At 36.2% G+C, this 24,150-nt stretch overlaps 2 protein-coding genes across 2 annotated transcripts; one reads left to right on the top strand and one right to left on the bottom strand.

The window, feature by feature from the left end:
* Positions 1–857: 857 nt before the first annotated feature.
* On the bottom strand, positions 858–6,594 carry LOC113770097 (protein usf). Its single transcript, XM_027314454.1, has 5 exons — positions 6,339–6,594; positions 5,216–5,358; positions 4,968–5,097; positions 4,518–4,709; positions 858–1,300 (listed from the first exon to the last, which is right to left on the bottom strand). Exons 1-5 carry the CDS (start codon positions 6,558–6,560, stop codon positions 1,091–1,093), a joined length of 897 nt encoding a protein of 298 aa, XP_027170255.1. The 5' UTR covers positions 6,561–6,594; the 3' UTR covers positions 858–1,090.
* Positions 6,595–16,601: 10,007 nt separating this feature from the next.
* Positions 16,602–18,013, top strand: LOC113771545 (putative nuclease HARBI1). The gene is made up of 3 exons (XM_027316120.1): positions 16,602–17,141; positions 17,229–17,457; positions 17,562–18,013. The coding sequence occupies exons 1-3, from the start codon at positions 16,602–16,604 to the stop codon at positions 18,011–18,013; spliced, it is 1,221 nt and encodes a 406-aa protein (XP_027171921.1).
* Positions 18,014–24,150: the final 6,137 nt, after the last annotated feature.

The raw sequence follows: 24,150 nt of genomic DNA, 5'->3' as shown, positions 1-24,150 counted from the left end.
AAACGGATGTATCAGAAATTTGCCCTAGTCTTCCTAAGTTATGCTTATTGAGTCCAAATAATAATAAAAAAAGAAGAAGATGTTTTACCCGTTAAGAGTTCTGGAGATTCAAAATGCCCTTAGGATAATTAACCAAAGAACTCTTCATCTTCTATCTCCAATAAATGCTTCTCAAAATCAAAAGAAATGTTCTATGGACACTTGTGAGCAACTAAAAACTAAAAGAAAAGTCTTTCGAATAGCTAGCAATAGATGAACCTTCAGAAATAGACATAATACATCTAATTCCTATATATTTCTTTTCCATATAGCTATTTCCCTTTGGTCTCTTCAAGCTGTGTATTCAATTTTCTTCTTACCAAAAGGTCCAAAATCCCACCTCATCAGGGCCAGGCATCGAACACCGTATGCCGACTTCAATCAGGACATATTGGACTAATAATGACTTTGAAACAGACTACAAGAGAAATTCAAAACCTGTTACCTCAGACCACATTGATTTTTCAAACTTTGTCAAGGAATAATAGTTTCAGCCAAAGGCAGTTGATTGAGGCACCTCCGCACGTTAGTCTATCTCTCCAGTCAATCTTTAAAAAAGTAACCAAGAACCCAAGGCAACATCTCAAGTTCATGATCAAAAAGAAATTATATAGACCAACCATTTGGCAAAGGCTTATAGCTGGCAATATAGTTGATCTTTGACCAATGAAATACGAATCAATTGGAGAAACAGGGATGGATTGTGTTCAATGTGAAATTAATGAGTTTCACAATCTTATTTTGGAGCATTCTCATTGGTCAAAGACCAACAAGTTTTGGTCCAAACCGTGATAAAATTTTTCCATAAGCAACAACTATAATGCTCAAGCAGAGATAGCAATAGATAGATCAATCATTTTGAAATACTACTACTCTCCATGCAGGATAAAATACAAGATCGCATCACAGCACTGTATTTAAGAAACAAAAGTTTAAATTGTTACCACACCACTTACTAAGGGGAAGACAAACTGCAGGCCTTCCAATTTTATCACATCATTTACTAGATTGTGGTTTTATCTGGACCAGCAAACAAAAGAAAATTAGTTGCTTAGGAAGACAAGTATTTGCTCATCCATGGGCGAAAACGTGCCCATGCTAGTTCAACAGCGGCATCATCTGAATCATTCAGTCCCATACTCTTCCTCCTTTGGGCACCCTCAGGAGAGGTGTTCAGAAAAGCATGTGAAACACCAGGATAGATATAAACCTCATGTGGAACTCCAGCCGCCTTTAGCTTCTCCTCCAATGCTTTCCCAGTCTGAAAGGAGCAAATAGGATAGCTTAATTATTAGAGATAAAGATGCTAAAACACACAAAGCCCCAAGATGTGTGATTGAACTGGATGCCAGCAGAAACAGAAACAGAAACACACTCCAAATCAGATGGCAACAATATACATAACGGAATTACAATTCAAACTACTTAAGCAACTTTCTTCTATTATATCATTTTAGAAGTGGTGCAAGGCTACATATTGCTCTAAGAATACTGAAGGCTACACCATTATTTAATTCTCAGAAGTGCCTGAAGACCCTCAACCGTGCCATTTACAAACCTTATATGGATAATGAAATATAACTGGAGCTATAAACTAATGAAAAAGCAATTGCAACTTAAGGATTCAGGAAGCCTAAAACGTGAAAAAATGCACCAAATTTAGTCAGCCACCACTATTAATTCCAGGAGTGTTGTCCTACAAAACTTCACAAGACTTATCAATGACCATTAACCGATCGGATGGTATTAATAAAATTTGAACCGTGTCACTAGAGGTACCTCCTCCAAAAGAGCCAAAGAGGTCACGTCCTTGAAAGCAAATCTCTTTGTACAAGGAACCACAATAATATGTCAAAGTACAAATCTTAGACTTGAACTAATAATCAGTAACAGGTTCACCACCACAAGCTTCCCAGTCAGTTGCGTCCACACATCTTTCTGCCCAATAAAGACAAACATTAGCTTCTCAACTCTCAATCTAGCACAACACTTGAAAAAAATACCGCATCACATTTCTTAGTACTCATTTTCCTTTATATTTACCATTCCAGAATCCTTTAAGTTATCTTCCAAATTGCTGCAGTCCCCAAAAAGTTAATGGAAAAATGGTGCACTAGTCCACCTTGCCAGATGTATCCCAACCAACTTACAAGTTACTCCAATCTTCATTAAGATTCTAAAAACAATTATCAGATTTCCACACCAAAGGTGTCTGCTCAGTAATATAATAGTCTCTTCACGAAACAAACTGCTATTACATGTCACAGATACAAAATTAGAAGATGAAATTCATGCCCTCAATTCAGCTCATGAAAGATGCTCAACATTACTTAAACTTTTGCAGATACAAAATTAGAAGATGAACTTCGTTTCCTATATTACCAACTTTAACTAGGATCATTACTACATTCAGCTCATGAAGGATGCTAGATGTCTTCCCATCTTAATTTTGAATAAGCTATATCCTGCTATACCCTGAAGTTCTTTAGGGCTATCGCAGACAAATGCCTGAATGATGCCAACCAAAGTACAACGGCTTAAATGGTTGCAAATCCAAATTCACACCTATGAAACAGATGACAAGCCTCAACAAGATCTTCCTTCTGCTTGTAGGTTGATTATTTGCCAGTTTGGCGCATTCGGAAGCCAAAGTTCTTATATACCAAGGTTATCACCTCAACCTGGGGTACTATGGCTATAGATAAACATTCACCGAATCAACATTACTCCCCAATTTTAATTCCAAAATTTGATCACACTGGAAAGCTCACAAGAAGGGCCATGAAAGCTTCATATAGACAATGAGTAAGCTTGTGCAAAGACAATACACATGCAAAAGAAAACCAGTAATCGTGACAGAAAGAAATGAACACACAATTCCATACATCATTTCCAATAGAAGCGTAAAGACTCACTCCTTAACACCTTATCCAGATTGCCTTTACCAGTAAGGAGCACCTTCCAACTTTTATCTGAAGTTAAGAAGTCCATATTCTATCTGATGTTAATCTGCAACTTCACAAAATGATCATTCAGCAGACCCCACCATGTGTCTTGTCTATAGTTTCATCTGAGTGTCACTCTCTTCCTAATAGGATCACTAGAGAGTCATATTTCGAAAGACATGCTAACACATACATTAATTTATACTGTATGAATCCAGTAATTCTGGAATACCACCCAAAAGAAAAAGGAAAAACAGTACTCAACAAACAAAATACCACTAAGTAAAACAAAACAATGATCAATGATAGTAACAACATTAGGCGTTGTTCAACTTAAGCTAGTTATTTGCCTAAAACAGTTTCTAATACTAAAGAACTACTTATAGATTTTAACTAAAGAGTCTTAGCACTTCAGGACTCACTTCATCACCAATTCTCTCAGTCGAAATCAACAGGAACAGTAACATATTCCTAAAGTTGTAACATTAGTTTAGGGAAAGAAAAAGAGGATTTCTTTGTAGTAATTTGGGAACATTCATACTTCTTTTCTCCCTTGCATCATTTAATTCCTAAAACATCTTTCGATTTTCCCTCCCAACCATATTTCTGTACTCCACTCCTCTTGTGATGCTCCATCTAATAAGATTCTTAAATCTTTTCTCACTTATCTCTTGTCATAGGAATCACTAGAAACCTCAAATCTGCATATATTCAGGACATAATCTTGTTAAAAGTTTAATCTATAAATCGTACCCCTAGCAGTAAGGAATTAGAAATCTAACTGAGGCAACCAGCAATTGTGTACAACTAAAAATAAATATAGTGGCCTACCAGGGACAACTTACTGGAAGGGGTATCAGAGTGGTTGGGGGCAAGCAAAACTACAAAATCAGGAAGTTAATCATGAATGGAATATGGATGTCCTTAGAGGTAAATGAAATGAGTTGTTTTCAGCAACAAAGAAGCTGCAGGCACTCCACATAATTAAGTGGCAATGTTCCTGCTTTGATTCGTACATCTTTTCTGCAGTCATTCGTAAAGCCAATGGTTTAATTGTTAGATTTTCTTTGACATTAGTGATCTTATATTTGTTAGGACAACACCCAGGCAGAGAACCATAACTGTCTCTGCAAAACCCAAAGCATTACAATGTTCACATAAATACTGAATTTTTTTAAAGTGCATATTTCATATCCACCTTTTTTGGAAACTCTTTCAGGCTACATGGAGTTAGTTACCATTTTAATTTAGCAGCAGACTGACAAACCAATTGTTAATAGAGAGCTGGACAAAATCCTTATAATTCACTGAATCCACATTCCAAGAAATTTAGTCTTTCAGATCACCACTGAGGGATTAGAATTTACGTGCCAACTATTTAATGGATCTTTGCATGAGAAAACATGATGACAGCTGAGCTTAAATTTTGTTAAAACATTTAAGTGATCAAGGCCAGTAGAACAGAACAGCATGAAAAATTTCAATCAAGACAGAGAATCCACCTATATTTCAGCAGAAAAAATGTTAAAATACCTTCGCATCCGAGAACCCAACCATATTGTCAAGCTCACCGAAATGAGCCTGCACAGGTGCCTTAGCTTGAGCAGGATCTGCAAGTGATGGTGGAGGAACTCCATAAAAGGCTACAACTGCATCAACCTCAGGGACCAACACAGAACTTGCAATGCTAAGGGCACCACCCATGCAGAATCCAGTTACACCGGCCTAATCAGATAAGCAAAGCAATCAGATTCCAAAAACAACTGCAGAAGAGCTTTAGCTGTTGACCATAGGGCAATGAGTTAAAATTTGGCAAGAAAAACTCAGTGTTAACAACAAAAAATTGGTTGATTAAGCTTTCTTTGTTTATTTAACATTGTCTTCTTTCCCCTCTTACTTGTAGTATTTTCCAATAATGTGCTGATTGAAACATTTGAGACACTGCAAAATGGTTAATCAGCTATAAGAGAAGTTCAAATAAACCTTCTTTGAACCATTTGCTTTGAGCCAGTTAACAGAAGCTTGAATGTCCTTGACAGCTCCTTGCCAGTCAAGACCTGTCATCAGATGCTGTGCTTCAGCAACATCAAGACCAACCTTCCCGCGATATAAACTACATCAAACAATGAAAGTCATTAAACACTTGTAAACCAACTAAAAAAGGATATGTGACTCTTAAAGCCAACAAAACCGTGTGCAGCCATAGTCTTGTGATTAATCAAGGATCTTACTCAGGTATAAGTGCTTTATAGCCACCATCAAACTGAGAAATTTTCTGAGCATGGTTCTTGATCTCAAAATCCACTCCCCACCACTCTTGAAGAACTACAATCCCGGGAGCATCCTCTTTCCCCACTACATAAGCATCAAATGTCTGTCCAACCAGCCACAACACTCTCACTGAACTTCAGTTTATACCCAAAAGAATAACAAAAATGAAAAAGACAAAAACCAACATAAACTCTCAATGACCATGAACTCTATTCCACTTCTTTACACAAGGAAGCAGTCTCCAAACTCAAACCATGATAAGTATATACTAGAACATTTAGCATGCCATAAAAATAACTGCTTAAAACTGCAGTTAAACATGTCAACTGTTGGGAGGGCCATGGTCATATTTTCCGCCATTTATTGGGTTCAGACATTAGATTAGATAAAGCAAGGAAAGCCAGGACTAGTAAAATTCTCCATGTATATGACCAAGAAAGAGCCTATGGCCATTGGCTAAGTAAAAGACCGCAGCATTCACATCATATCTACAAACTCAGTACAAAGTTCTCATAAAAGCTTCAAGCATTTTCTCAATATCATCAATTTAGACCAAAGCCATTATACCAGCAAATTGACTGGAAAAAGAAAGATTATGCACAACCATTTTAACTTTTCTCCAACATTGCTTACAACAAAATGGAGGACCTTTTTTTTCACTTTTAATCTGTTGGCTGGTATTTCAAAAACTAATTTTGACACAGATAATAATATTGTCCTCAAACATCTTAATAATTGCCACAATCAAATAATTCATCAAATATCAACAATAGAAGCATCAAGAATCTTTCTAGCTTAGGCAAAAAGCAAGAATCTTTTTCAGCTTTAACGCTTCATATGATTCTTTTCATCGACATTTCTCAAATCCCACAAAAAAAAATTACAAGACTATAGTACAAGCCCATAAAGCAATTTCATCAAAACCTTAAAAATCAATCCTGCACCAAAATTCAAACTTGCAGGGTCATCAACATTTTCAGCACTTTCACAAATCCCACAAAAAATTACAGGAATATACAAAGAGCACACCAAGCATTTCATCAAAATCCTTAAAATTAATTATGCATCAGAAATTAAACTTACAGTGTCATCCCTTTGAATTTGGATTTTCTTGAAAGGGGAAGAAACAGCAGCAGAATCAGCCATTGCTCGAACCTGAAGAACAGGAGTTGACGATGGAGAGACTAGTTGCTTTAGGAGTGATGAGCAGGGCAATGGGGAAGTAGGTTTTTTGGTATTTTTAAGGTTGAGCAGAGTTTTAGGGAAGATTCTTGAGCAGTAGTAATAAGAGGAAATTGAGATCATGGCATCAACCAGAAACTTCACTGAATCAGCACTACTGATAGGGATGTTTAACCCTCTTACAACCGACATTCAACCTTTTATTTTATTTTCTTTCTTTTTTAACCCTTTTATTTTTGGATAATTTTAGAAATCTACCCTAATATGTCTAATAATTGCAATTCTCTCCCCAAAGTTTTAAAAATAATCACTTACCTTCTCTATCATTAATTTGGGACCCAATGCTCACATCATTGGGGTTAAAATGACTCGGCTATCTTTACAACTTAAGATATTTTGTGCACATTTGTGGAGAAAAACAATCAAAACATTTTAATTAAATTGACCATAATTTGAAATTTAAAAAACAACTAATTTGCTATATGAAAGTGAACTAATGCTACGTATTTGCTATATGAAAAGGGAACTAATGCTACGTGCAGTTTTTTTATTAATGTATTTGACAGATAAAAGGAGTTATATATAATGTACTTGATGAATAAAAGGATTCAAACATGAAAAATAATTGGGCTGTTTACAAACTAAATTAACCATAATTTGATTACATTAGAAAAATAAATTTGGCATTAAAAAAGGACACTAGTACTTTTCGTTTGTTAAATTTTGAAAGTTGTTACTTTTTAGTTGCAAATGATGAAAATTTTTTATTAATCATGTGTAATAACGACCCTGTAAATGAAATAATAAGTTAGATTGAATAAGTAAATTAACTATTATCATAGGCAAGGGGTACTTTTGGAATCAAATGATCTTATCACTCCTAAAATCATTTGCTTATTGCTGTTCTTTTGAATTGGGGTAAATTGTTACAAGGATATAAGTTTCAAGGAAGGTTAGTAATATTTTTAAAACTTTAGGGGATGATAATGAAACTGTTAGAAATCCATGGGGACGTTTCTAAAATTATTCCTTCATTTTTTCGTTACATATTCTTTATGTTTGCTACGGATAATTTTTCATTTGGACCCCTTAGTTTTTGAACAACGGCAAGTAGCTGTGAAAACTTAGGATAATGTCAAAGAAATCCCAGTGGTTAAGTTTTGGAAATTTTGAAAAAATGGAATTGAAAGAATTGAAATTTATAAGTAGGATATAACTTTTGACAAATATGTAAATGGGATATAGGTAATTATTCTTAAATGATAAAATAATTTATTATGTAAGTAAGATTATGAAATTACCCTTTATGCACGTGCTAGCACTTGTATATGCACATATTTTATGCACATACATTTGTGTACAACAAAGTGCATATTACAATTTAATAAAATACACATTGTTACAAGGATGATTTAGTCAACTAACAATCATTTTATTATCTTTTTTAATCAATGAAAAGTAATCTAATTTATAAAATTTTCAAGAGTAATACACTATTTATGAAATTTCAATTTTCCTACTTCCATTTCCAGATTTTCTTGTTTCCAATTCCGTACAAAAAGTGTAAATGCATTATGGGAATCTAATAAAAATTAGGAGTAGTGCAAGATATACATTTTCTTACCCAACTATTAAGGGCAAGTGAAGGTCAAGTAGGCAACCCTTCACCACCAACCTTGCCTCCGTATCCGTACTAGTTGAGTAAATTTCTTTTATGTGAAAATGGTTCAAAACGTTTTTCATATTTTGTCAAATAAATTTTTTTGTCCCTCACTTTTAAAATGTTGACTTTACGTTCTTTACAAAATCAAGTCAGTCAAATTTGATTCCTATCTAAGTTTTCGATCATTTTTTAGCCTGATATTACACTAACACTTACAATGATTTACAACTACCACTTCGCCCTTTTTTTTTCTTTGTTTTGGGTTTGGTAGGGGTAATTTTTTTCATTTCAACCGCTTAGGTTTTGAAAAATGGCAACTAGCTGTGAAAACTTTGGAAAATTTCAAAGAAATCGCAAGGATTAGATTTTCCATGTGCTAAAATAAGCCAATACTGTAAAACAATCAAAAGAAAAAACAACTTCTACACTTAATTGAGAAGTGCTTTTTAATATTATAAGTACGAAAAACATGTAGAGAAAGAACAAAGAACTATTGAATTATTTGTAGTACAAGATATATTGTCCAACCAAACTTAGGTAAGTAATTTTTTCACCTTAACTTGTGTCTCTCTAATTCATTGTGTACGGTGGAGTAGGATCAGCTCACCCACTACCTAATGCTATCAACATGTATAATAATAATAATAACAATAACAATAACAATAACAATAATAATAATTACAATAACAATAATAATTATAAGAACAACAACAACAATAATAATAATAATAACAACAACAACAACAATAATAACAACAACAACAACAACAACAACAACAACAACAACAACAACAACAATAATAAATCACAAATTGATTCATTATGGTCACACAAGAATAATCACAATGATCGCACGATTGAATAATTGCCAATGACCAATAAATTTTGTATAACAACTAATTATCTAATAATACTCTTGAAACTTCTAAAATGAATATCATATATCTTTTTCCAATTTTGGGATCTTCTGCATCAAATAATGTTAATTGAACAAAAAGTTGGATGAGCAAATTTTTTTCTTAAAAGTATATTTCTTTGTTTTTTCCCCTGAAGAAGAATTATTCTTTTTATTCTTCTAACTCTCTACGCAACTTTGACGAAATTTCCTCAATTAGTTGAGGGTTTCTCCCACATTTGATTATCACTGGTTAACTGCTATAGAACCCAAATTTAGTGTTCTAACAATAATTGATGCGTGCAGGGTTACAGAATTGAAGAAATAAAATAATCAATGATTAACAAATTTTTTAAAATAAATCTTCTTTGATTATCAGAGTTGAAGGAATTCATTCTTTGATTACCACTGATTAGCTGCTATAGAACCCAAATTTAGTATTCTAATAATAATTGATGTGTGCAGGGTTATAGAATTGAAGAAACTAAATAACTCTTCTTTAATTACCCCTATGATCTACCAAACTAGACGATTTGAAGAATTTATATGCTGAGAATGATTTGGGATTCAAATCTCTATGATATTATCATTCACACTTAAGCCATAAAAGATATTTGGCCCTTCTATAAAGGGGAGCTTTAAAGCAAATTCAAAACTTGAGAGATTTTAGAATCTACTAATCTTTTTGAAAACTTGATTCCAATAAAAATAGTAAATAAGTAAATAAATACTTCTAAGTTTGGTTTGTTTTGCCAACAATTGCGAACTCTTTGTTCAACTGTTGAATATTACCTCAGTGATCTACCAACCTAGAAGATTTGAAGAATTTATGGGTTGAGAATGAGCAATTTGGGATTCAAATCTCTCTATGATATTATCATTCACACTTTAGCCAAAAAGATATTTGGCCTTTCAGTAAGGGGAGCTTTAAAGCAAATTCAAAACTTGAGAGATTTTAGAATCTATTAACCTTTTTGAAAAGTGTGGCATGGCACGTAAACAAAATGGTTTGTCTATTTTGCTCATTTTTCATTTTGACAGTGTCAATCTAATGTTCTAACCAATGAATATTATGTTCCCATACTTTACCCTATCAAGAAGGATAATTTGAAGAATTTATAGGTTGAAAATTGTCATTTTCATGTTTCATGTTTGGCTACCATAGCATTCATACTTGGGTTCTTGAAAAATTTACACTCTAATGTGAAAAAACCAATAAAAGCAGTTCCAAAGTTGTGATGTTATGAAGTTCTTGGCCACCTAAGGTATAGCTTATTGTTTTTTTTTTTTTTCCAAATGATAACAGCGTCATTGATCACAAAGCAAAGAAAGTTACATATCTGGAGCACTTGCTCCTATATCACGTCTGGCTAGGCCTGCTGACGACCCGAGCTGCTCATGAGCAGCTCGCGAGCAGCTCGGGTCAAAGCTTGGCTTGAGCTCGTGTTGACCAAGGTCGAGCCGAGTACGAGTCTTTGTTTCATGGCACTGTTTGGACAGTAGATTTAGTTTGCAATTTAACCTTTTAGAAAATAATTGTTTGGACTGGATAAAATAATCATTCCCCAATTTGACGCACATTGGATTCCTGGATGTCAGCAGCCTTTTGTACAAAATACTTACTACACAACAAATAATACGAGGGCTGGCACTCTTTCCAAATTTAAGTAAAAGTAACCGTTGGTGGCAGAGTAAAGCCATTTACTCCTCAAAGAACCGACAGGCTTCACGTGTTCCTTTCCTCTCCCATATTTTGCCCATTTTCATCTAGCTCGGAACGGTCATCAAACTCCGACCACATCCAGCCAGGTATTTGAATTGTCGGCGAACATCAAACTCTTTCCAATTGTTGGCGAACATCAACTTCCCAATTTGAATTGCTTGCGTTTAAGAAGGTGGTGGGCTTTCATTCAGCTTCTCAATTGCAACACTCCAGCGGCGATTTGTACTTGCCACACTCCAGCGGTGATTCCGGCATGCTCTCCGGCAGATATGTTCCTTCGATTTTCTGCCAACTACTTCTGATTAATTGTCATGCCTCAAACAGAAAAAGTGCCAAAATACTCTGCGTGGGAGTGATATGAATGTTTAACAGCTTAACTTTTAAATTAAGGCTAAAGATTAGAGACTCAAAAAATAAATATTGGGCATAAATGCCATGGGTAAAATAAATTTTTAGATTGGGGTATAACTCTATTAACCACCAGATTAAAGGAAGGAGGTCAGGTTCCTCGTAATTTAAGGATGTCCATGAAATAGATTTAGTGCTATGAAATAGATTTAGTGATTCAAGTGAACTATAGATTGACAGAAGAGTAGAAAATATTGAACTCACAAAACAAAAATACAGAGAAAACAACTACAACACACATAGCACAAACAAAAATTTGAAGGAAAAAAAGATCCCCCGGTTATATATACTAAATACGGAGACTTCTGAAGCACAAACTTATTGTAATTGTTGTTGATTATAATATGAAGCATGTCAATCGCTAATTCTTCAAGAGGAAGCAGTGACACATTGGTTTAAGTAGTCTGGGACAGCTCAATCTGCCAAAATATGAAGGCAATCTCAAGATATCATATGAGTTAGCAGGATTCTAACCATCTATTAATGCAACTATTTGTTAACTTTATAATGGAACTTTTGTAAAGCCTCACAACATTCTATATGCATTGGAAGCTAATTGTAACCTATGCAATGTCTAGGTAATCAGAGAAACAGGCAAACAGAACAAAAAACATTTAAATACAAGAATTATTATCCTTAAGAGAGATTACCTCAGCAAGTAGGTCAGGGTCTGAAAAACAAGTAGATGTTTATCTTAAAAAAGTTCCTATCATTAATGTTTTGGCTGCCATTGTTAATCTGAACAACAACGAAAATTGTAAACTATTGACTTTGGGTATCTGATGAATAATAATTTATATATGTCCAGCTGCTGCCACCTTATTTGTGTGCCGCTGTTAGCTCTTCGGTTATGACCGTTGACAAGAGGAAGAAGCCTTCTTGCGATTGTATGTCCTTCTTCCATGTTCATATGTATGGTCGAGTAAATTTCGCTCTTAATTGATTTAGTCTTACCAGTTATGTATCCTATTTTGTAGCCTCACCTGTTAGCTGTACTTCCGATTGCTCCTCCCATTCGTCAACAGCCTCTAACAACTACATCGACTGCCTGTCCACCTACATTGAGGCAAGTCAATTCGCAATGCAGAAAGCTTGACCTGATTTATCCCACCTATTATTTGTCGCTTTATTTTTTCCAAAGCACTTTAAAGTATTGTAGACATATCCGTTTCTGAAATACATTTTTTTTCCCACGTTTTTCAGCAAATGGCCTCCAGGATTCAATGGACCGATGCAATGGATGAAGCTTTCCTCATAGCCTATGTTAGTTTTAGGGAAAATAACTGGTGGGACAACAGGAAATCGCTAGAGACAAACTACGACCAGTTGGCAGCACATTTGGTGAGTAATGGAAGCTTGACCGTCACTGGCCAACAGCTGCAGACCAGATTCTATCACATCAAGAAGAAATGGGACCTATTCTGTAATCTGCGTGGGATATCATCAAAAGCAGAGACCGGGGTTGGGTGGAGTGAGGACACCTACTGCTTTACTGCTGATGATGAACATTGGGAAAACTTGGTCCAGGTATGGACTTGTAGCTGCCTTTATTTGTTAATTTACTTCCTTACGATGCGAATTGAATGCCTAGTGCTGCAATAGAGGAATTCCCATTTCTGGAATTTTGTTAATAGTTGCACTGTTTCGAATTCCCATTGCTGCTACTACTGCTATTTGTTATTTTACTTTTGGCGGATAGTACTAGTCTTGGTGAGGATAGTTTTTGCTATTAGCTGATTCGATGCTTAAGTAGATGTGTCTTGGTGATATTGGCTTGCTGAAATTTGGATTTCTGTTTGACTGTCTCCTTTAGAGCACTAGAACTGCATGAACTTGAGAGACAGATGGGGCATAACTGAAAAGTGGGAAAACTATATGCTATCAAGCATAACTAGGCTCACCAAGTAGTTGGTCTTAACTGTGATAAAATCAAGCTACCATACACTACTGTAGGTGCTGGCTGCTACTACTTGTCTAAGAATTTCCAACCATGACTACTTGGGACCTGTTCGCTGCTGCTATCTACTTCAACCAGATTCATCCACATTAATTCTATGGCTACAGCTTATTTTTTCCAAGTTAGAAATTGTAGATTGCAGCAGCCATAACCCCCAAATATATTAAATGATATATTAATGACTTCCATCATGTGAATATGTTTCTGTACGCAAAAGGGCCTGTTTTTGGTAGGGGTCATATAAGAAATGGCATGCACTGTTATTGTTTTGAGAGCACTACTTTGGACTGAATACTGCTGTCCATTCTTCCATCATTTGTGGCTTGAAATATGCGTTTCTCAATTGTATGAATGGTTCACTGGCCATATTGTTCATATGTGTTCACTTTGCTGCCTTACAATTAGTTTTAGTCTTTTATTATCTTGTGACAATAGTACGAAATGGATACTGGTAGTGGCTTTAATCAACACATTTGCTGGTTAAATTTTGCCAACTCGTATATTAACTGAAATGCATCTCTATTGCATGTACGAACTACCTATTTCAGTAGTTAAGTAGTATTGCACGCCTCTTTCCTTTGTGCTGACTACAGATTTGCATTTCATTAGTCTAATGCGGCGTATGCTGAATTCAAAAAGGAGAACTCCTGCTACTGGTATGATCGACTGACACCATTACTGCTTGGAAGACACGCCACAGGCAGCCGTGCCCAATCGGCAAGCGAAGTAGTACCATCGGAACCACCTCGCCGTGAAAGGGCCAATACTTCTGCTAGGAGCCGGAAGGGAAAAGGTAAAGCCTCTATCTCGAGGGCTCCTAATCCGGCAAACATGGGCGACCAAGGGGATGAAGATGACGTGTACTATGTGCCGCCAGTTCCAGGGGCAGTTGGAGGTAAAAGGTCAGCGTCAAGCCTAGGGACCAGCGGTGAACCGGAGGGAACTAGAGGGTCAAAATCTGCAAGGTCATCTACAGGTCTTGAGGATGCTATTAGCAAAATTGGAATTACTCCGACGTTGTACTTGAGGACAGACGGAGCAGGATGGAGTTCGAGTCCCTCTATAGCGTAATCCAGTGCCAGGATGTGATCAACACAATGGACATTCCGCCAGAATGGAGAATACACGCTAACTGTCATTATGCGAATTATGAAAAAGAGGGTGAGCGCGTTATATTCCTTCGGGCTTCTGCAACTGACCAGTACGGCTATATCCTTAAGTTGATGAAAGAGAAAGGCTTGGCTTGAGTTGTGTGGGCAGCTGAAAACTAACGTATTTCGAGAACTATTATATTATTATTGTATGTGTTGTTGCTGAAAACTAGTTACTTTTTACTCTTTACTTGTTGGAGTCAGTTACTCTTTGCTCTTTGGTGTGTATAAGCCTACCCCGCGTTGGCTTTGAGAGTAGGCTTTTTGAGGACATATGAAAATAAAATATATGTCAGATGTTTTGAGAGTCATGATGGGGATTTGTATCGTGGTTACAATTTCAGATTATTTTTACAGCTATTTATAAGTAAACCGCATTTGGTTATATTTTTATGTCAGATGTTTGTTGTGTTTCCTCTGGCTTTTGGTTTATATATTTTAGGGTGCAGTACAGGACATAAGCTCTTCATTCATCTCATATTTTTGTTTCAGTACCTATCTTCTTTGAGTCATGATGTATGGGACGGTTCTATTTGTTATGTAATCAATAAAATATGAATTGAATATAAAAACTACATATATATGTTGTAATTGTCAGTTTTGGAATGCAAATTTGATGAATTAAATAAAACATGAAGGATTAATTAGTTAATTCATCAAATAATGACAACTTTTTATTGGTCACTGCACTTTTTGGTTTGAAACCGAAATATGAGAAACTTGATCCAAAACAAAAAAATACATAGCGATAACAGTTATTTGCTTCGCTCTCAAGCATAACTCACAACAGTCACTTTGACAGGGGACTTCAAAGAACAAAGCAGAAATTAGATCTTGAAAATGCACTTTGTTATTTGGTGGGCCTTCAAAATGTTTAGATGCTTTACAAATTCCAAACGTGCTAAAGCAACGAGGTGACCACTAAGGATCAACTTCCACTATCCTTCAGCTTTGTTGCTGTGCCTATTTCCCTACGCCACTAATGCCTACTGCCCTTTGCAGTTTTTATACCCACAGAGAGGCAGTTCAAGTGTAAAATGTAATGCTTGAGCGTGGTGAAATAATTCGGACCTTGGGGCCAGGCTGAAATAATTAGTCCATGGGGCCAGGCTCCCTACCGCCAGGCGCCCTACCAAGCATGGAGATAGGTTTTGTATGCTAGTGATTTTTGCTTTTGCTCGTCCACAGAAGTCTGAAAAGTAGAAGTGTGATGGACTTGTATGTTTGCACTTGCAAATATTCAGGATGGATTTGAAATTACTCTGCAGGTATGCAGTAGCACATAACAGAGTACTATAGGGGCCACAAATTGCATAAATGCATGTGCTAATTTGCATCCCAAGGCCTTAACCACCATAAAGTGGCAACTTGTGGGTGGAAGTTCTTATCGTAGTACGAAAACCCAAATGCATCGCAATGCAGATCAGCCATCCACCCCAATAAATATATCATACTACCTTAAGAACTTGCAGAGTACCTTGCTACTCCTAAAATCACAAGAACGAAAAGTTCGAGGCACCTTACCAAGACGAATAGCCGGCAATTTCTTCTCCCAAAGTAGCGTTACAGTTGATTGTGTACGTGCTTCTCTGTGTGGGCAGAGAGTGTGGCAAAACGTTCTGTACGTGGTGTGCCAGTGGAAGTGAGGTAAGTAGTAGCGGTCTCTTTGTAATAGTGCAATCTAAATTCATTTCTGTGGTTATTTAGTTCTTGTATGGGAATCGTTTATACTCTCTGTTAATGCATTGTACGTGTATCGTGTAAAAGTGATTCATATTTTCATGTTCAACGTGATATCAGAACAAAGTGGCAGTTATTTGAGGTATTACGATTCAAAAAGTGTCAGTTAGAAGTTATAGCTAGCTATGGCTGGATAATGAGATAGACCTTTTTGTGGTAGTACGAATCCAACTTTAAATGCATAAATGTATTATAAATCCATAAATGTATATTTATATAAAAATATATAAATTATTAATCACAAATATATTAATTTATACATTTATATAATATTCATTTATAATTATATATATTTATACATTTATAAATATATTTATATTATATTAAAAGTGATATTGCCAAATACGTGCTATAAAAGTCATATTGCTAAGTATTCTATTTAAAAGTCATACTGCTAATTTATACTCCATAAAGCTACTCTAGTTCTCTTAATTGGTTTGAGAGGATGATGAAGACTCTAACGGGACATGTCTGACCAATTACATACTTATTTAAAGCCATTTTATGTCTAGATTCCTGATATTTAATTTATTTCCATTAACACGTGTATTAACACATTTATGGAATTGGTTATACACATACGAACACGCTTATGTAAACATATATACAGATATATACTCAATTATCATGGCCTGGAACAACCGCCGTGGTGCTAGAGGACGCAATGCAAACCGCATGAGGCAAGACGAGGAAGATGAGGCCTTACTTCTTATGAGTGCCTCGTTAATGTTAATGCATCCGTCACTTGCACACGTGGATAATAATCAACCACTTCCGCAACATGATGGTTCATTCACAGATAGGCAGTGGGTAGAACACGTACTCTACGGTCATCATAGACGCTCAATAGATAACATGCGTATCACGGTTGATAATTTCTTGCTACTGTCCAATATCCTTGTCGAGAGACAGTACGTTCCACACAATTACCAACAGCGCGTGCCCATACAGGAGGCGCTTGCTATGACTTTAATGTTGGTCAGCCACAAGCATACGCACCGTGTGTTGGGTACTATTTTTGATCGATCCATCGAGACGATTAATCGAAATATAAAAAAAGTGCTCCAAGGCCTGTGTCTATTTGCAACTGAAATAATACGACCGGGTGACCAGACTGCAGTTCATCGACGAATTGCAAACTCAACTAATTTTTATCCATGGTTCAAGGTAATGTGGAAAGCATAAGTGATTTTTGGCTTGATGTAGTATGACGATTCTAGAAAGTTGATTATATATATTTTTTACACATATTAGGATGCCGTGGGAGCGATGGATGGCACCCACATCTCAGCTTGTCCTCCGACAGGCGAGCAAATGGCATATACAAATCGGCACGGGTGGCAATCACAGAATGTTCTGGCAGTTTGTGACCATGACATGCGCTTCATCTATGTGTATGCTGGATGGGAGGGAAGTGCACACGATGCGCGAGTGTTGGAGTCAGCATTAGCATATCCGTCAGATTTTCCACTGCCGCAACCTGGTAAGTGATGGGTCCAATATTTCAAGTCAAGCATGTGCTATGCTTTATTACCACAACTCCTATTTTTTATCGCGTTTATTAATTAGAATAACTTTGTCAATTAGGCCAGTACTACTTAGTTGATGCGGCATACAAGAATGCTCCAGGTTTCATGCCCCCGTATAAGAACGTGGGGTCTGAATCTCCGGCAAAGGCCTTGTTCAATACTCGACATTCGCAACTTCGCAATGTCATTGAGCGCACATTTGGTGTGCTTAAGAAAAGATTCAAATGGTTAAAGGGTCCGGTAGATAATTTCTATATGAGCACTCAAATCAGTATAGTCATTGCTTGTTGTGCGTTGCACAACTTTTTAAGGATGCACCAACCAGAAGATGCCCATTTTCAACGGTTTGAATCAGAAGACGTGCACTTAAATGAAGAGCCAGAAATAGGCGGGCCAGTACCTCAGCCGTTCGCATTAAACGTATCTCCTGCAGAGCTGGCGGAATGGAAAGCTAAACGAGACTACATAGCGACTCAAATGTACGCAGCACGGGGGCGACGCCGCCGTTAGGTGTTCACCCGCATTACAAAGGATTGTAATTGTCCAGGCAATTTATTTTCCCATGTGTAGAGTGTACTTAAAATGCCCTCGATTTCCAACTTCTAAATTAATCTGTACCGTTTGTGTATTAAGTATGCAATTGGTTTAGTGTAAACGTAGTATAAAGTCAAAATTTTCGAAGTCAAAGTCAAAATTTTCAAAGTCAAAGTCACCTGCTTAAATTCAATAATGAGCACCTGTCCAAACGCTAATTTACACGATTTACTTACTATCCAAACGCTTATTTCATATTTACGCAATCTTAAAAAGTAACCTAAAAAATATCTCAAATAACTTACAATCCAAACGGACCCATAGGCTCGATAGCTTGACGAGCGGCTCGATAGGCTCGAATAAATGTGAAATTATAAAAATACCCCTATATCAATTAAAATTTACAAGTCTTTGACTATCTCTCACTTTCCCCATCAATTTACCTAATTTCCAAATCCTCACTTCCTCTGCTGACTCCTGCCGATTCCCAACTCCCAAACTCCAAATTCCCACTTCCGCCAGCTCCACCTCCACCAGCTCCACCCAGCTTTTGCAGGTATGTATTCAGCTTTTCTGTCTTTTCCTTTTCCGTTTTCTTTCTTCCCCAGCTCGGCAGCTTCCTCCTTTTAAAGCATTATCATTCAAAGGTTTAGATTTATGGATAAAAACTTACTTTCTTTCTTTCCCTGCTGGGTAGATCCATCCTTTCAAAGCTTTATCATTCAAAGCTTTAGATCTATTGCAAAAGTGGTAGTTGTGGACCTCTGTGATGTTCATAGGATGTTAGTTGCCTCGGACATTAATTAAGACGAGTCCCCAAATATTGATGGATGGCTGCTCTTCTTTTGTTTTTTCTTCTACGGTGGTCCAACTTAGGGGTTTTTCTTGCCAGAGCTCTAAAGCTTTAGATCTACGGTGTTGTCAATTAGGCATGTAACACAATATAGAAAAACATTTCCAATACTAGAACTCTTTAATTTTATTTATTTGAGTGTAAAACAGATACATTGACTGGGGAAATTTATATATATATATAATTGAAGCACACGCGGACCAAAAAATATATACACACAGAGGGACAAAAACGTTTTACTGTATTCACATGCAGTAAAAAAGATGGTATATGGATATGGGCAATTTTTGGTTGTTGTTTGGTCCCTTTTTATGGCTAATTTTTAGCTGTGTCTAAAGCTATATTTTTGCTGATTTTTTGTGTTCAATTTCTCAATTAGCAGGCTGATTTTTTTACTTTTTTTGGCTGCTATTTTTCTTTCTTTCTTTTTTCTTTTTGGATAGTTCATTTGCTGGTTTCTTTTGCTTCTTAATGTAATTCGGGTTGAAGAGCATAATTACAGCCGGGCTTGATAACGAAGTGCCGAAGACACTATTTATATTTTGAAATTTGTTGGTAACTAAACATTTCAAGTATTGAACATTTAGATTTTTATGTATTATATGTTTATGATTGTATTAGTGGATAATTTGTAGCTCTCAAAATCAAGAATATGTGAAAATTGATATTATTATGCTTAAATTTTACCAAAAATATGTGGACAAAAATTCTATTTTCTTGCGTAAATTTTGAGAAAGTCAGCTGATTTCGAGCTCATCACGAGCCAAAAAAAGGAGCAAAATTTGAGCTAATGTGGCGAGCTGCTCGCGAGCCAAAATCGAGTTAAGCTCGCGAGCTATAATCGAGTCGATCTCGAGTACCTCTTTGTCTATGTCGAGCTCGAGCTCGAGCTTCATTTTTCGAGCTCGACGAACTCGAGCTCGAACTCGATCTCGCATATAAACAAGCCTGACTCGACTCGATAAGTTCAAAACTCGACTTGACTCGGCTCGTTTGCACCCCTACGTCTGGCTAGACTGTTAAGCCAATCAGGAAAAGAATCCTTCCACACAATCTCATCTATCAAGTTTATGGCAAATTTTGCCAATTGGTGAGCTACACAGTTACCTTCCCGTTTAATAAAGGAGAAGTAACATTTAGCAAAATCTTGACTAATCTTCAAGATGTCAAACAAAATGACCCCGATGTTCGAATCTTCTGTGTTCTTTTCTCTAATCTTGTCAATTATCCTCTTGCAGTCAAATTGTATCATAATCTTTCTCCAGCCATTTTGCTTAGCTATGTTTAGAGCCTGTCTGATTGCCAGTGCTTCTTCCACCTCTGGTTCGCCTAGTTTACTTTCACTTGCTACCCAAGCTTTAATCAGACTTCCATCATCCTTTCTAGTAATAATCCCCCCTCCCACCCTCCTTTTCTGTATGTTCAAGCCTATATCAGTATTCATCAGTATGTAGTCTTTAGGTGGTGGTTTCCAGCTATTATCCTTTTTGTCTTCAACTTCACTTGTTTCTTTCATGATATCCTCATCCCTGCTGCCATTTTCGTATTCTAACCATTCATGTATTGCTTTGTTTGTGGTCATCCCTAGACACCTCTCTTCCCTATTAAATTGAATAACATTTCTAGACTTCCATACCTGCTAAAGAATATTTATAGTGAGAGCTATATGTTCCCTCCCCTCAATCCTTTCCTTTGCTTCCATAAGACTATTCCACCAAAGCCAAAAGTAATATTTGAAACTGTTTAGTCCATCCCATTTGATTGGTATAGCTTTCCAGATTAGTTCAGCATGCCTGCAGAAAAACAACGTATGCTCTAGTGTTTCTGTCTTCTTTCCACAACATGAGCAACCATCCTTCCCTTTCCTTGTTCTTCTCTTTATTACCTCATTAACTGGAAATATTCTTTGCAAACATCTCCAAATAAAATGTTTCAGTTTATGTTTGATATTTAAGCTCCTTAGTACTGCATTTTCTCTTTCCTTCCCTTCATCTCCTTAGCCAAAAAGTAACCAATTTTTACTATGTATTGACCTGACTTAGAACGTGGCTAAACTAATCTATCCTTGCTCCCACATTCACTGAGTGGAATACTCTCTATTCTTGTGCAATCTTCTCACTAAATAGTGTTTTTATCAAGTTTTTATTCTATTTTCCATTGCAAATCAACTCCTGCACTTTTGATATTTGGCATCCTTCTAGCTTAATGGATCTAACCTTACCAGTTTCACTGTTCAGCAACCATTTATCCTTCCATATGTCAATAGTGCTCCTATCTCCAACTCTTTTCCTTACACCTTCCTCTAACAGGTCCTTGGCACTTAAAATACTCATCAACATCCAAGAGTCTCCAGCCTTTTCTATCATCTTCCATATAGATTCCCCTTTAAGGTATTTACTCTTAAGCACCCTACTAACCAGAAGACTTGGGTTTGTTAAAACTCTCTGAAGTTGCTTAGCTAACATTGCCTTGTTAAAACTCTGAAGATCCCTAAACCCCAGTCCCCTATTCCCTTTAACTTCAGATAGTTGTTCCATTCAATCCAATGGATTTTCTTTTCTTCCTCACTATCCCTCCCATCAGAACCTTGCCATTTCCCTACAAATATCCTTGCATAGAGCTTTTGGCAATTTACAGTAGCTCATAGCATATGTGGGCAATGCTAATATTACTGATTTCAGCATAACCTCTTTTCTTGCTTGATTCAGAAATTTCTCTTTCCAACCTCCCATTCTACTGATGACTCTCTCCTTAATATAATTGAACACCTGTCTCTTAGATCTTCCAATAACCAAAGGGAGACCTAAGTATCTACTTTGTTTTACATACTTCATGCGTCTTAGCAACCTCAGTATTTCTTGCTTTTTACTCTTTCTTGTATTTTTACTGAAGAAGACTGAGGACTACTCAGTATTGATAATCTGTCCAGAAGCTTCCCGTATAATCTTAGTATTTGCATTACTTTTCCAGCTTCTTCTTGATTAGCTCTACAAAATATAAGTGTATCATCTGCAAAAAACAAGTGAGATAGAGCTGGACACGAATGTGCTGCTTTAAGACCAGTCAAACTGTGTTCCTGCATTGCTTTTTTCAAAAGGTTAGACAGCCCTTCAGTAACTAAGAGAAACAGGTAAGGAGATAGAGGATTTCCTTACTTAATTCCTCTGGTTGGTCTCACAAAACCTCTCCTTTCTCCATTTATATTGAAAGAATAAGTCACTGAAGGCATGCATTTTAAAATCCACCTGATCCATTTTTGACAAAATCCCATCTTCTCCATTATTTTAGTCACAAAGTGTCATTCTACTTCATCGTATGCTTTGGACATGTCAAGTTTTAAAGCTATAAAAGCATTAGATCCATTTCTCTTATTGTTCAAACAATGGTTAGACTCATGAGCAACTATGATATTATCAATAATCTACCTTCCCGGGATAAAGGTAGATTGGTTCACACTAATGCAGTACTTTAGCAAAGGTTTTAATCTATTGACCAAAATTGTTGATATGATCCTATATACTACATTGCATAGGTTGATTGGTCGAAAGTGGGATACAAACACCGGATGCTCAATTTTAGAAATAAGAGTTATCATAATATCATTCATTGCACTTAACAGATTTCCTGAATGAAAAAAGTTGGAAATGGCATTAATCAGATCAACTTTGGTGATTTGCCAAAATTTTTGAAAGAAGACAGGAGTCATACCATCCGGTCCAGGTGTTTTGTTAGGCTACAAGGAGAACATAGCTTTCCTGATTTCCTCTTCAGACATAGGCCTCACAAGTTTTGAGTTCATTTGTCCTGTAATCACCTGAGGAATTCCATCCAAAATGGACTCAAAATGTTGAGGATCAGAAGAAGTGAACAGACTTTTAAAATACTCCTTTATCTCTCCTTCAATCTCTTCCACAGAATTACACTAGTTCCCATCTTACTTTCGTAGAGTTGACATACTATTCCTCCTCCTTCTCCCCTCCACATTAGCATGAAAATACTTCGTATTCCTATCCCCCTCTTTTAACCAGGTGCTTCTAGCTGTTTGACTCTAGTACACCTCATCTCTCCTATATGCTTCTGCCAAATTCCTTTTTAATTCAGCTCTCTTGTTACTTTTATTACTCTAATTGCTCTTTTGCAGTTCTACCAAATCTTATTTCCACCTCTGAATTTGTCTCTTAGCATTGTTATTCTTCTGAATATGGTATAGCTTATTGTTGATATAGCTTATTTTTGCATTTTGATATCAATGTTTTGGCTATCCCCTAATGCTTTTGGCAGCCATACTTCTAACATTAACCTTGGTCACTAAAAAATAGTTGGATGGAAAATAGAAGTGAGTTAATTATAGAGCTCTATGATCTTGGGGTTTTTTATTTCTGGAAAAATACAATTACTCGTCCTTCACATTTTATAGGTATACTTTTTTAATTTCTTATATTTAAAATGAAGTATTTTAGTCTCTCACAAATTGAAGCATGCACTGTTTTGATCCCTGCATACATTTTCAACCACATTTTCCCTAAAAATGTCTCTCCATAGCACCACTTCCACCTTCACTTCTCTCTTTATCTTCTTTAATGATTGTATTGCTCCTAATCTTCTACCACTACCAGCATTCCTCTAATAGGAAACTAGTACTATCTCTATCCACCACCTGCCAAAACCCCCAAAGGAGCAGACCATTGACACAAAGGAAATAACCCCGAACACTCTACAACTAAACCACCTACTAATGCCAATAGCTTTCCCGATATGGTTGATAGTATATATGGAAGTAGGAATTTCAGGAGAAGGGTCGTAAATTGAACCAAACAGTTTGGTACTCGACTTGAACTCAATTCGAATCAGACTCGTTCAAGTTTGTTTGTTTAAGTATCAATCCAAGCAGCTTTGATAATTTTTTCATTTTTCTTTTATTAGATTTGAGTTTTTTCAGATTTTGATTATTAAATCTAGAATTTCTTGGATCTATTCAGCAGATCTCACCATAATATCTGGACTTGAAATAGTTTGTCAGCAAATCTGGCAATTGGAAGCATGCACAGATGCCCCGTGGAGTTACAATTACTTTATCTTATTTTTTAAATTTGGGGCTTTATAATGTAATTTTTATTGTTCTTCAAATCTGGAGTATCCTTTTTTCAGATCTATTTTTTGATATCTGTGTATGTTTGATGATGTAATTTTTGTCATTAGTGCATATTTTAATGAAATTATGACATTTTATATATAAAAAAGGTATCAATCCAAGCCCAAA

This window comes from Coffea eugenioides, chromosome 5 (genome assembly GCF_003713205.1).
Source record: "Coffea eugenioides isolate CCC68of chromosome 5, Ceug_1.0, whole genome shotgun sequence".
Classification (NCBI taxonomy): Eukaryota; Viridiplantae; Streptophyta; class Magnoliopsida; order Gentianales; family Rubiaceae; genus Coffea; species Coffea eugenioides.
Note: the sequence above shows the minus strand (reverse complement) of the source record. Positions and strands in the feature narration are given on the sequence as shown.

Coding starts and splice junctions, on each gene's coding strand:
- LOC113770097 (XM_027314454.1), bottom strand. CDS start 6,560: ATGATCTCAATTTCCTCTTATTACTACTGCTCAAGAATCTTCCCTAAA. Junction 5,359..6,338: donor AAATTCAAAGGGATGACACT/GTAAGTTTAATT, acceptor CTGGTTGGACAG/ACATTTGATGCTTATGTAGT. Junction 5,098..5,215: donor TATAAAGCACTTATACCTGA/GTAAGATCCTTG, acceptor TGTTTGATGTAG/TTTATATCGCGGGAAGGTTG.
- LOC113771545 (XM_027316120.1), top strand. CDS start 16,602: ATGGCCTGGAACAACCGCCGTGGTGCTAGAGGACGCAATGCAAACCGC. Junction 17,142..17,228: donor ATTTTTATCCATGGTTCAAG/GTAATGTGGAAA, acceptor TACACATATTAG/GATGCCGTGGGAGCGATGGA. Junction 17,458..17,561: donor TTTTCCACTGCCGCAACCTG/GTAAGTGATGGG, acceptor TTTGTCAATTAG/GCCAGTACTACTTAGTTGAT.